Source organism: Microtus oregoni, unplaced genomic scaffold (assembly GCF_018167655.1).
Source record: "Microtus oregoni isolate MIOR12 unplaced genomic scaffold, Mior012 000029F_ref0000214, whole genome shotgun sequence".
NCBI classification, from domain to species: Eukaryota; Metazoa; Chordata; class Mammalia; order Rodentia; family Cricetidae; genus Microtus; species Microtus oregoni.
Window position 1 is genome coordinate 9,549,730 of NW_024543088.1, and position 13,723 is coordinate 9,563,452.

Below are 13,723 nucleotides of genomic sequence, written 5' to 3' on the forward strand. Positions count from 1 at the left end.
AACCCTGTCTCGAAAAAGCAAAAAAAAAAAATAAAAAAAAAAATAAAAAAAAATTCAGGGACAAAAATTGGGGTTCAATCTGAAAAAGCAAAACAGTTAGCCACTGGCTCTTACCTCAACCTTATTCTGAAATGGCCATCTGCCGCCTGGTATCTCAGAATGAGCCAGTGTATTGAGAGCTGTTTTCTTCCATTTTATAATCGTCTCTAGGGCTGAGATTAAAGGTGTGCACTACTGTGATTAAAGGCATGCACTTGCCTGGTTTCTATGGCAACTAGTGTGACAACTGGGATTAAAGGTGTGTGTTGCCATCACCTGTTTTGTAAGGCTGACCAGTGGGACTGCCTTACTCTCAGGTCTTCAAGCAGTCTTTATTTATTAAAATACGATTGAGATGCCCCTACAATGCCCCTCAGGCTTTCCTGCCTTTGAGCCTCCTTTTAGGACATTGACCCTTTGTCCATCTTGGTTTAACTTGTCCAACTTGTCCTTTGGTATTCAAGTCACACTTATGATCTTATGGCTTAACTGTGTAGCATTAGATACCTGTTTATTCCTAGAACTTACTGTATTATACCCATTAGTGATATATCACAGCCATTTAGTCCAAATTTAGCTAGTACAATGTAGGTTCATGGATGTTCTGAGTTCTTGGGAGTGTAGAGCTCCATTTGGAATGTCTTTATCTGTGAATTTCTCTCCTGTGAGCTTGTGGAGCACAGTACCTATGTCTGTGCCCCAAGTGCCAGCCACAGTGCCCAAAATGTACCATTGAATGTACTTATGTACCGTTCAGTGACTGAATCCTGATAAGTGAGTTAGGTAGATACATTTTTGTTCCACATGAGTCCTGAAATGTAGAGCTTTATATATTTTGTTAACTTTCTTTTGGTACAGTTTTATGACAAAATATTGTGGAAAAAATTAAAAACCTTAGTATATTTTGGATTACATGTGGCTGAATTCTTGGTTGTCAAGAATGCTTCTACACCAGGTGGTAGTGGCACATGCCTTTAATCCCAACACTTGGGAGGCAGAGGCAGGCTATAAGAGCTAGTTCCAGGACAGACTCCAAAGCTACAGAGAAACCCTGGGGAGGGGGCTGCACCTGAAAAAAATCTTATTGTGAATGTAAGAGATGGGATTAACTGTTAGTCTTTGTGGATAGAAGGAACAAACAGTTGCTGTAGAGGGAATTGTACCTGTATGGAACATTGTTCTCTTGAATGTTTGGGGTACTAGTCTTCTGGATGACTTAGTATTGAGAATCCCTATGGCAGTGAGCTAGATGGCGTGCTCTGTGACTGCCATGAGGCTTATAGTAAGAATGACAGTCAGATGTCCTCTCTTTGGTATGAAATTTTTTCTTGCATGACAGTGGTGCAGTTGGTCTCATTTTAACTGTTCTTACTCTGTTTGGATTGTTATGATACTACCCCTGTTTAGTGAAGACATGAAAGTAAAATAGAATGGTATGAGTGACTTTGTGATTTATAATCTTAAACTGTCTTTTAAAACTTTTCTAAGGTATTTATGCTTTTTGGTTTTTTTTTTTTTTTTTTTTTGGTTTTTCGAGACAGGGTTTCGCTGTGGCTTTGGAGCCTGTCCTGGAACTAGCTCTGTAGACCAGGCTGGTCTCGAACTCACAGAGATCCGCCTGCCTCTGCCTCCCGAGTGCTGGGATTAAAGGCGTGCGCCACCACCGCCGGTATTTATGCTTTTTGAAAACACTCAGATGTGAGAGAAGTGCTTCCAGTCTTCTCACAGCCTAGAGACAACGTCTTTGCTGACATTTTAGTGAGTGTCCTTAGGTGCTTTTATACACCTACTTGTATTGCTTTCTTTCTCTGCCCCTTCTGTCTGTCTCTGTCTCTCTAAGATTTAATTATGTATACAGTGTTCTACCTGCATGTATGCCTGCAGGCCAGTAGAGGGCACCAGATTTCATTACAAGTTGTTGTGAGCCATCATGTGGTTGATCAGAATTGAACTCTCAGACCTCTGGAAGAGCAGCCAGTGCCCTTAACCGCTGAGCCATTTCTCCAGCCCTGCCCCTTCTCTTCTTATGCACGAGCAAGCCACTTTAAAGATACAGCAGTTTAACAGTGCCTATGTTTTGTTTATTTTATTTTGTTTTACTTCTGTTTAGCATTATCATGTATCTGCTGTTTAGTTAGAAATGCAGCAGCCCACATAGTTTCTGGAGCTGCACATTGTTGTCTCCCATAACCTTATAGCCAGATCGCTACTGAGAGTTCTTTGTTACTTTAGTTCTTTCTAAAACAGAGTGAATATAGGTCTATTAAGGAAAACTTACTTGGAGGAACTACAAGAGAGGAATACTTTTTATTTTTGTCTTAGTCACTGTTCTTTTTATTGCTTTGAAGCAGCACCATTACCAATGCAGCTCTTAAGAAAGAAAGCACTTCACTGGGGACTGGCTTAACTTTTAAGAGGTTTAACCCGTTATTATCACGGTTGGGAGCATGGCAGCATGCACGACACTAGAACAGTAGCTGAGAGCTATGTCCTGATTGGTAGGCAGAAAGAAAGAGTCTAGGTCTGGCATGGACTTTTGAAGCTTCAAAGTCTACTTCCAGTGACACACTTTTTGAAATTGGGCTTCACTCGTAGCCCATACCAGCCTAGAACCCAAGGCAATCTTACTATCTCGGCCTTCAAAACATTGGCATCATGGGTGTGTACCACTATACCTAGCCTTAAGACCAGGGGCCAAATTGGTCTTAGAATGAATGCTTTCCCAGATCCAGAAACCAAGCTTAAAGCAAGACTTGGAAAGATTTATCTAACTACATTTAAGCAGTTTAAGCACAATAGGAATTACATTTTATAATTGCGTCTAAGAATATAGCAAAACCCTATAGGCTCATATACTTGAATACTTGGCCCCAGTTTGTGGATCTGTTTGGGTAGCATTGCGAGGTGTGGTCTTGTTCTAAAAAGGTATATCGCTGGGGCAGGCTTTGATGTTTCAAAAGCTTGTGCCATTCCTAGTTACCTCTCTCAGCCTTGTGTTTCATTATGTGAGCTTTCTTAAACTGTTCCAGATTTGTGTGTCATTGACTGCTAATATGTTTACCCTGCCATGATGGTCTTGAATTCCAAACTTCTGAAACCATAAGCTCCAAATAAACTCTCTTCCTTTTTTTTCTTTTGTTGTTTTTTTTTTTAAGACATGGTTTCTCTGTAGCTTTGGAGCCTGTTCTGGAACTAGCTCTTGTAGACCATGTTGGCCTCGAACTCACAGAGATCCACCTGCCTCTGCCTTCTGAGTGCTGGGATTAAAGGCGTGCGCCACCACCACCTGGCAGCTTTCTTCTGTTAATAGACACACACACACACACACAATGTATATATGCAGAGAATATATGTATGTATGTTCTATATATCACCAAACAAGATAAAAAGAATAATTTATCTTTCTGTCCATAAAATAAGAGAGTAAGAAGGTAAGACTCAGAAGTGATGCAGAAGTAGTTATAAAAACAACAACTAAACTAAAACAGTTACTAAATCCCACCCCATATGTTCGGAAAACTAGAGGTGAGTTAAACTTATAAGTAAATTAAGGTTTTAGAATTTAAAGCTAGTGTCTGAAATAAAAAAAAAATCAAATAGGAATGATGGGACATTAGAGTTTGCAGAAGAGTAGCCACAACCCCCTTCACACGCACGCACACACACACACACACACACACACACACACACGAGGCAACATCAGCTGTTTTTATCAACTTTAGAAAATGCTTGTCAGACTGAATTTCAAAAACTATAATGATGCTAGTAAGAAACTTGCTTAGAGACTAGGGAGGTGGCTGTGTGTGTGTAAAGAGCACCCATTCTGCACGCATGAAAACATTCTCCAGCACCTACATAAAAATCTAGGTGTCTTGGCACTTGCCCACAACCGCAGCACTCGGGGAAGCAGGTAGGTTGTTGGAATTTACTGCCCAGCCAGCTTAGCCAAATGACAATGGGCTCCAGGTTGAATCCAGACATCTCTCCTGGTCTCCAAGTGAGTGTGTCCATCCCCCCTCCCTTCCCACACACAAATTCAGCACATATATACAAATGAACACAAAGAAACCTCCTTAGGCTGGGCAGTGTTGACACATACCTTTAATCCCAGCACTTGGGAGGTAGCAGCAGTTTGAGGCCAGCCTGGTCTACAGAGTGAGTTTCAAGACAACCAACAACCAGGGCACACAGAAAATCCCTGTCTTAATCCCCTCTCCCCCAAAAAAACCCCACTTAAATATGTTATAAGGTCGACTATGGTGCTCAAAAGAAAGCTAGTTCATTTCTACATTATGTGGGACAAGCTGGACTTTATAGCATAAATTATCAGGACTAAAGGTCATTTGGTAATATGAGGTGCCATGTACCTTCTAGCCATTAAGAAGCCAGACATGCCATTCTTTATTAATTTAGCTAATAACAGATGACAAAAGCCTCATAGAGAGAAATATAGACAATAAATAATACAACTGTTAAGACTGTTTTCTTGTATTATAAGAAGGCAGAGCGGGTGGTGGGAGACTTGAACAACTCTAAAAAATTAACTTGGCATAATTTTAATTTGACATAATTGGTATTTACAGAACATTCTCTCTAGCAATGGTAAAGTACTTTGTTCTTTTCAAAGACTTATGATAGATCAATTCTGAGTCATTATACAAATCTCAATAAAGGTAAAAGAACTCAAATCACTTAAAATATGATTTACCATAGTAGAATTAGATATCAGTGACAATATTTTTAGAATCCCGATATATTTGAAAAATCAGTGACATACTTTTAATTACTTAGAAATCAAAGAAGAAATAAAGAGAAACTGGAAAGTGTTTTGAATCAAATAGCTAAACACAAAAGATATGGGATGCCTGCCATATCTAAGTGCTGATAATAATAGGGAAGTTAACTGGAGTTTACTGAAGTGAATGTCTGTATTAGGAAAGATGGAGTTCATAGTAAGTAATTGTAGCGTCAGTCTTGAAAACTAGGAACACAGTGGTAAATTACAGGTAAAGCCAACTCAGAAATGAATAGGAAAAAGAAAATAGGGTGGGGTGGAGAGATGTCTCTTTGGTTAAGAGTGCTTACTACGCTTGTAGAGTACAAAAGTAAAATTCCCTGTACCCACTTGTAGGGCAGCTCACATCCACCTGTAATTCTGGCTCCTAGGGATTTGATGTCTCTGGCCTGTGCTGGCAGCCCCTCCCCCCCATGTCAGATTCCCCCGCCACAGCTAAAAATAGAAAGTAGTATTTTTTTAGACAAATAGACATGTGTATTGCTTTCTTACATATTCACACTTTTACACACACACACACACCACTTAGGAATTTGACAAGAGTAAAATGGGAAAGAGATGAAGGATGGAAACTGCCCAAGTTATAATTAACTAGTTTAGTCCTCAGTGTATTAAAGAAACAGAATTTGGTTTGGTTTGTTTGAGATAGGGTCTCACTATGTAGCCCTGACTGGCCAGGCACTTGCTCTGTAGACCTGGTTGGCCGCAAACATAGTTTGCCACCATACCCAACTAGAAATGGACTTTGTAAGTACTTTCCTATCAGAAAGTTCAGATGTTTTTAACCTGTAGATTCTACCTAATACATAAAAGAAGAAACTGCATGTTCAACTAGACTTTGCCAAAAAGAAAAGAATAAAATTGAAAGGGAATGATTGCTGCCTAGTCTTCAGTATGAGGTAGGTCTATATTACTATGGCATGTATCCAGACCAGCACTCCACCAAGAGAAGACATACAGTAAGACATATTTTTTGCCTGTACATAACTGTGGCATTTTAACAAATTGAAAGTTCTAACAAGTCAAAATATATAGAGATGATAACATACCTCATAGTGGAATATGTATTATGTTTAATTATTTAAAAATCAATTGGTGGTAATTAGTTAAAACCAGTACCATTATTTTAGTAGACGGAGAGCATGTGAAGCACCAGAATCTATTTCTTACTTAAAAAACAAAAAAAGTTCTCTGCACACAAGTAATATAAAAGAATATCCTTAAATTAATGAAGTATGTTTATGAAAAACTAGTTATAATAAATAAGTAAAATGAAAATAAAGATTAGTAGACAAGGTTGTCTGCTCTTACCGGTTTACTTCATCATATTAGTACACGTGCTAGTGTGCTAAGGCAAGAAGAACGAACACGTGGTTTGCTGATTGGAAAAAGGGGTAAGTAACAGCTGTCTTTGTAGCATGCTGAATTACTTCTTGGGTGGTACCCAAAGTGTTCACAGCGTAATTCCTGGAAGCTCAGAGCTTTATCTCATTTGGAAAAAGGATCTTTTTTTTTTCTTCCTTTTTGTTTGTAAGTTTGTTATCTAGACATGATTCTTAAATCAAGAAAATGATGCTTCCTAGATCAAAAAGTCTGTGAATCTAAGCCCCTACCTTTTCTTTTCCTGTGCCTCTGCATTGTATTCTGTGTCCTCCAAAATCTCTGTGGCTAATTCCAGTCATCTAGCTGTTGACTCCACCCCAGACTCAAGGTTAATTTTATTATTAAAAACAGTCTCAAAGTGTCACCGTGAGGTCAGATATCCCACAACAGCATTGTAGGTGCCAAGACCCGAGCCCAGGTCCTCTGCAAGAGCAGTAAATATCCTTGACCACTGAATCATCTCTCCAGGCCTAAGTAGTAAATCTAAGAAGATTTTTAAAAATTTATTCCATGAAGATTTCATTTTGGATACAATCCTCTAATCCCCCTCACCATCTCCCCGAGCCCCTCCCTAATCAACTACCTTCCAGTGTCCTCTTTCTTTCCATTTTTAAATAATCCATTGAGTCTAGTTTTTTTGGGTTTTTGTTTTTGCTGCCACTATACAGATGGGTGCCCGGCAATTCCCTGAGCACAGGGAGCACACCCCTAAAGAAAACAATCTCCTTTTCTAGCAGCTGTCAGCTTTCCATTGGTCCTCAGCTGGAGGTGGGAGCTTGTAAGCCCTTTCCCCTCCGTGTTGGGATGTTGACATACTTGATTTTTTTGTACAGTTCGTGTATAGGCCTCCACAGCTGTTATGAAGTCCTGAGTAATTTTGAGTCAGTCCTGTCATGTTCAGAAGACACTTTAACTGCAGTATTCTCCACCTCTGGCCCTGGACCCTTAAATGAGGAGGCAGTAGTGTGGACCAGATGTCTCATTTTTGGCCGAGCATTTTCCAGACCACACTGATGGTTTCTGTGCTAACCACTATCCACTGCACAAAAAAGCTTCTCTGATGAGGGCTGAGAGCTTTAAGAATCTATGTGTAGACAGAAGTTTCTGTGGAACTCAATGGTTGCGGGACCAGGCGGAACAGAAACTTCATCTACATTTGTGGCTAGATACTCATTTAGAGGACAGTTTGATAGTGTGGCAAGATAGTAATAGGCTCACCCCTGGAGACTATGAGATTATGACCACAGTTCTTGGTCACATTTACGATACCAGTCATGGATTTCCTTCTGTGGAGTGGGCCGTAGAGCTAATCAGAAAGCAATTATTCCACAACATTAAATCTACTGCTGTACTCGTGGTTATATCTGGTCAGGCTAGTTGTTAATATTAACACGTAGGATCCTCTGCTGAGTAAGACTGTTGATGACTTTTCTTTTCCGGAGTCCTACACAGTCAGTACCTTATAGTACTGTGAAAGCCCACTAGCAGGGAGGAATCTTCTAGATCAGTACTTGCTTGATTGCTCCCATGACCAAAGTGTGTGTATCTTCAACAATAGGGTCTTAACTATCAAATTCTGATGGACCCCAGGGACTTCGGGGGAACTCTTGAACTCTGAGCAACAATTTGAGGGACAGTATGGGCTTATTTGGCAGCATATGGCTTCTTTGAGGACCACTGTCCTCGAGTGAGATGGCTGTAATTATAAAGTCAAGCAGGCACATGTGTGTGAGTACACACGTGTGAAGCCTATGAAGTAGTAGGCTTCCACTTGGATTTTTCAAATATACCAGTAGATGTTGTTCTTCACCTTCTCCTCTGCTCTATCCTTCCTTCTTTCCCCTTAGACCTTCTTCCCAATTTCATTTCTTTATATCACCCATATTCCCACCTCCCTTAAAATTTTTCTGCTTTCCCCACACCCTCAACGGTCACTTCCTAGTTTCCTGGCTTCCAAGTTCAATACTGAAATCTAAAGATCCTATGTTAGGACCCACAAACATGCAAGAGCTTGGGGTCTTTTTCTTTTTGAATCAGGGTTGCCTCATTCAGGGTAATTCTTTGCAGTTCTATCCATTTACTTGCAGTTTTCCTGGTTTCTCTTTTCTAAAGCTGTGTAATTCCATTATGGATAGGTGCCACATAACACTATCCAGAATGCATCTTTTTATTATATTGACCGTCTTACTGAGCTTTACCACGAGACTAATACGAATAAATAGAACGTGGTACTTCTCTGTTCTGCCTATAGTTAAATTTCTCTGTTTGTAGCGACTATGCTCTTATTCTAGATTTTTTTTCTTTCTGAGACACACTTTCTCTGTGTTGTCATGACTGTTCTGGAAGTCTGTGTGTAGACCAGACTGGCCTCTAACTCAACAGAAATCTGCCTGCCTTTGTCTCTTGAGTGCTGTGTTTAAAGGGATGTACCACCACATCCCAGATCATCCTTGATTATTATTTTTTTTTTTTTGAGGTTGTTAGGAGTTCAAGTGCTCACAGCTAAACAAACTCTCAAGCCACCCATTCAAGGGCAAGAAGAAAGATGAGGATTTTAGGACCTTCTTTTCACCTTTAATTCCTGTTTAAAACAAGGGGTTGGATTTTGGTTTTGGTAGTTGATTATGGTTGCAGTTTAATGTGTTAACTTTTACATTTCATTAATTTGAATATCTTTGTTGTAATGAATTTAGGAGCCCTTTATATAAGATTTGTTTGTTGTAAGCACAGTGAATCTCCTATTCATTTTCTTCTTCATAGGAACCCTTAAAAATAGGCTTTCATGGGGCTGGGCCATGGCTTGGTTGATGAAATGCTTGCTCATGCAAGCATGAGGACCTGTGTTTGGAACCCCAGCTCCCACATAATCGCCAGGGTAATGATAGGCTCTTGTAATCCCAGTAATTCCTCGGTGCTGGGGAAGTAGAACAGGAGGTTTCCTGATGCTTGCTGGCCAGCCTGTTTAGTTTGAGTCAGTGAGCCCCAGGTTCAGTGAGAAGACGTTTCACAAATAAGGTGGGGCTGATGAAGTCAAACAGCAGATGCTGACTGCTGCATGTAGGCATCCACTCATACACACATACACCTTCCTCTTCCAACATATACAGAAAATAAAGGCTTTCAAAATAAAGTAAAAATGGATTTAAGTTGGAGAAGCTCATCTTTGAAATCTGGTAGTCTATTTTGTTCAATATAATTGATTATAGCAAAGTAGGGTGATTTTTATTTTTTAGGGATATATTAAATAAATGAATTTTCTTTACCCAATTTTGTTTTCTTCCCAATAGACTTGTAATTTCCAAAATGCCATTTCTCCAGGGTATTTTGAACTGTTACATGATATGTCATATAGCATTTGTTTTGACTTTCCCTTTTAAAGGTAGATTTAGGGTTGATTGGTAACAGATGGAGGCTGCCATGCTTGGTGTCTTTTAGTTGTCATTTGCCTCCTTGTGACTTGGAGGTGCTGCAGGAACTCTCTCACCAGTTTGCTTTCTGTCCCAGAAGTTTAGTCCACCCACTTCAAGACTATGCCACTACTTTTGAAAACTTGAGCATTTGAGTTTTTGGTTTGTTTGCTTGTTTTTTTCCAAGCAAGGTTTCGCTGTGTAGTCCTGGTTGTCCTAGAACTTGCTTTGTAGGCTAGACTGGCCTCGAACTCACAGAGGTTTGTTTGCCTTTGCCTCTCAATTATTGGGATTAAAGTTGTGCATCACTGCCCAGCTGGAGGAATTTTTTTTTAATGCCTTTAGGTCAGCTGTTTTTATCCCGTGGGTTACAATCCTCTGGGGGGGGGGGGATCATATCTAATATGATTTTAATTTTATGGTCGGGGGTCACCAAAATGTGAGCAACTGCACTAAAGGGTTATAACATTAGGAAGACTGAAAGCCACTGTTCTACATGAAAATGGGACGTTAGCTATTCTTTCAGTTTTGTATCTTAGATGTGGCACAGGAAGCACTGCACTATGTACTCCCAGGGTGTTCACAGTAATCCAGTTTTTGCTGTTTCTTCTGTACTTTAGTACTTTAAGTGTAGTTGACTAATTATCAGTAATGTTATTTTAAAACTTGTAATTTGTTTAGCCTGTGGCCTTTTCCTTTTCTAATACAGTACTTTGAACTCTTAACTTGGTAGTTTAAAATGTCATTCATATCAAATAAGGAAGCTGTGTTAGGCTTTATAATAATTAGTTCATCTTTTTATTTTCTACCTTCTGTTAGAATTGCAAGTGGACAGAAACAAGCTTTATGAACTTAATATATATAATACTTTAGTAGTTCTTAAAGCCAAAAATGACATCCAATTTGAATATGTAGGAGTTATGTTTGAGTGCCATGTAATCCATGTAACTTGCATGGCAAGTGCTACAAGTCATTGTGATGGTGCACAGTGGGGACTTTACATTTTTTTTTTTTATTATCCCTTCTTATGTTTGCCTTAAGTGTTTCTTGACTTCTGTTATTTCAGTGCATAGCATCATAGAGGGGAAATGTTTAGCCTTACAATAAAGGAAGTGATTAATTTAGAAAGAAAAGCAGTTTTGGCCTTTATCCTGGAAAGAGGTTTAAAGATAAAAGTTTGAAAGTTATTGCTCAGTTTTGAGGTACCCTCAACCCCCAGCTCTCAAAAACGTGTAAGGATGGTTTAGAAGTGATGCATGCACATTTCACATTTTACAAGGCTAAGTCTTCACACGAAAAAGTTTACCTTGGATTTGATTATCCGATTTCCACTAAGAAAGTTATTTATATTATACTAAAATATGGAAACTAAAAGATTTAAATCCTTTTAGTAAAAGAGTTTAGTGAATGGAACACTAAAGAGTAAGACCTAGTAGAGTCAAATGTCCTTTGGAGGCCTAAAGTGTGTTAACTTCCTATATTTGGTTTTCAAATAGACACCAAATCCTACTGCAAGCGAGTTTATACCTAAAGGAGGATCAACCTCCAGGCTGAGTAACGTGTCCCAGTCAAATATGTCTGCCTTCTCTCAAGTTCTCTCTCACCCATCCATGGGAAGTCCTGCTTCTGCTGGATTAGCACCAGGTAAGTTGAGTAACTCTCCAGTGAGTTTCAGGTATCACATCTGTAAGCATTGTGGCTTTTTGTTTGTTTGTGTTGTTTTTATTTATTAGAAGTAAAATTGTATACTTGAATGATTCACTCTGCGACAAAGAGCATCTGTCTTAGCCTCTCAGCCTGGAGTCACTTAGAGCTGGAATAACATACTTGTGTTACCAGGGAGATTTAGCTCTGCCCCCCTCCTCTCTTGCTTTCCCCACTCTTGCCCACTCCCTTGCCACTTCTGTCCTTCCATTTGGTTTCTTCCCATGCCTTCTCATGTGGGTCTCTTCTGTTTGTTTTTTAGTTAGTAAGTAAGTAAGTAAGTAAGTAAGTAAGTAAACGTTTTCAGCTCTGGAAAACAATGTCAGAACTGAATGTCTGGTAGTATAAAAATGCACATAAGCAATGTACTATTAGGAGTTTTTTTCCCATGAGGTGGATTCACTTTTTTTTTTATACAAAAGCATAGTTTACATATCTAACATGTCTGTACTTCTGCATAGCTTTATAAATTGCTGCTATGTGTATATAAAGAATCAACAGTAATGAGCCACATATGCCAATCACAAAACATGGGTTTGCTTAGCCAATGCCTTAAATGTATCAGAAGTAATATTGTGTGCACATAGTTGATAAGACTACTTGAGAGTTGTCATTTTAAGGAATGCAGCCTTCACACATGGCTACAGGTGCAGTACTCTGCCCCCTCCCCACAAAAAAAAACCTTTTTAAATATTATAGGGAATTTAAATTTTCAAGCGTTTAGTTTAGAAACATCCATAACAACTTTGTGGTTTTGAAACTCTAGTAACTGCTAACTTGTAGGAGCTGTTTTAGCGGTCCCATATTTGAGTAGCATGGTGCAGGCGTGTCCAAGGCACAGCCCCACACAAAATCTCACACTTAAGTTAAAGCATTATGATTCTTTTTCCTTTGTAACCTGATTAGCAGTTCTCAAGTATGAACTTTGTAGATGATATCTTGTTGCAATGTCCAAAGGTTGGACCTGTACCTCTAGAGTTAATTAATTTTAGCTTAATTAATTTAACTGAGAAATTGCTTATTCTCCTGCATAACTAACATTAGAATGATCACTCTTCTTCCTATTAATGACAAAATAACCATCCTTTGGCACTATTGGAAGTAGTCTGTATCCTATTAAAGTCTTCATCTTTAACAGCTATTGCGCCATGAATGTTTGTTCAGATGACAGTTGTCTAAGTACTGGGGTGATGAAACACTTTCCTTCTTCTACCATGTATTAGTGACTTAATTCTTGAGAGGAGAAAATAAAAACCGAATTGTCCTTTTCATCCTGAACACCATTTTTATAAACCTTCAGTGCCTTCCATTATTTTTCCCATAAATTTCAATGCTTGGAGAAGTCTCCTTTAGGTTATAACCCAGTGTCTGTAGTCTTAGTTGTATTCTTACATTGAACCTGTGACCATGAGCCACAGTTAGTTCTAAGTGTCCTAGTGTGGTTTACTAATTTAAGGAATGGAAATTAGCTTGGGCTTCAGTGCCTTTTCGAACCCCTGCAATTATATTTATACTTTTTATTTGTAAATAGGTGTTTTTCTTTGTATGCTGATTTTATTAACAGGTTTATAGCCTTTCAGAAATTAAGATCATTAGTTTACACCTTTCTCAGAAGCACAGTATATAAGAATACTTTTACACAGCATGGTCTAGAGATTTTTCTAAGTGACTTTGTCTTTGCAAAGATTTTCCTGAACTGATTTTTAGGAATGAAATTTTGAATGTGCCAAGTTGTGAAATAATAGTTTAGTGCTTCTGTGCCTCAAAAATAATTTAATCATGAAAACTATTTTTGTTGACTTTTTAAAAAATCACAATTTTTCCCAATAGTGTTTTGGTTTTATAATAAGGTAAGGATTGACATACTTTAATTAGCTGTTATTTTGACATACTTTAAATTAGCTATTAAATTAAGCCAGAGCATGTTTAAAAGAGAGAGAGTAATAGAAAATCATACCTTTCTGGGGTAGTGTTCTTTATTCTCATGTGGTATGATGTGTGCAGTTGTGACTCAGGGACTGGACACTTCTTGTTCTGTTAATGAGAGAATTCTTGAGTTTGAAAAGATGATTATTAACATATAAATAAGAAAAGGCCATAGAACGTCTTCAGCATTTTCAAATATCCCTCTTTTTATGTTTTCGGATTGACCAGTCATTGTATCTTATTGTAAATTATTGACCAGACAGTATATCTTATTGTAAATTTTATATGCTTGATATAAGAAGGAGAATAATTACTATGCTAAGCACTATTAATGGTTCTTACTTATTGCTAATTTTATTTTAGGTTTTTTGTTTGCTTGTTTTTACATTAATGGGGTTAAATCCAAGGCCTCATGTCCTACCTAGGTAGATGCTCTGTCACCAGCTACACATTTTCTCTGCTCCTCCTA

At 38.5% G+C, this 13,723-nt stretch overlaps 1 protein-coding gene across 5 annotated transcripts in view; it reads left to right on the forward strand.

The window, feature by feature from the left end:
- Positions 1-13,723, forward strand: part of Pan3 (poly(A) specific ribonuclease subunit PAN3) — a 114,890-nt gene that overhangs the window by 44,321 nt on the left and 56,846 nt on the right. For 4 of the 5 annotated variants that reach the window (XM_041677837.1, XM_041677838.1, XM_041677839.1 and 1 more), the window contains one exon: positions 11,121-11,268. In XM_041677837.1, coding sequence (XP_041533771.1) covers positions 11,121-11,268 — 148 coding nt within the window. Of the gene's footprint in view, positions 1-11,120; positions 11,269-13,723 lie in introns of those variants that run through there. The other variant, XM_041677841.1, reaches the window with a different exon arrangement.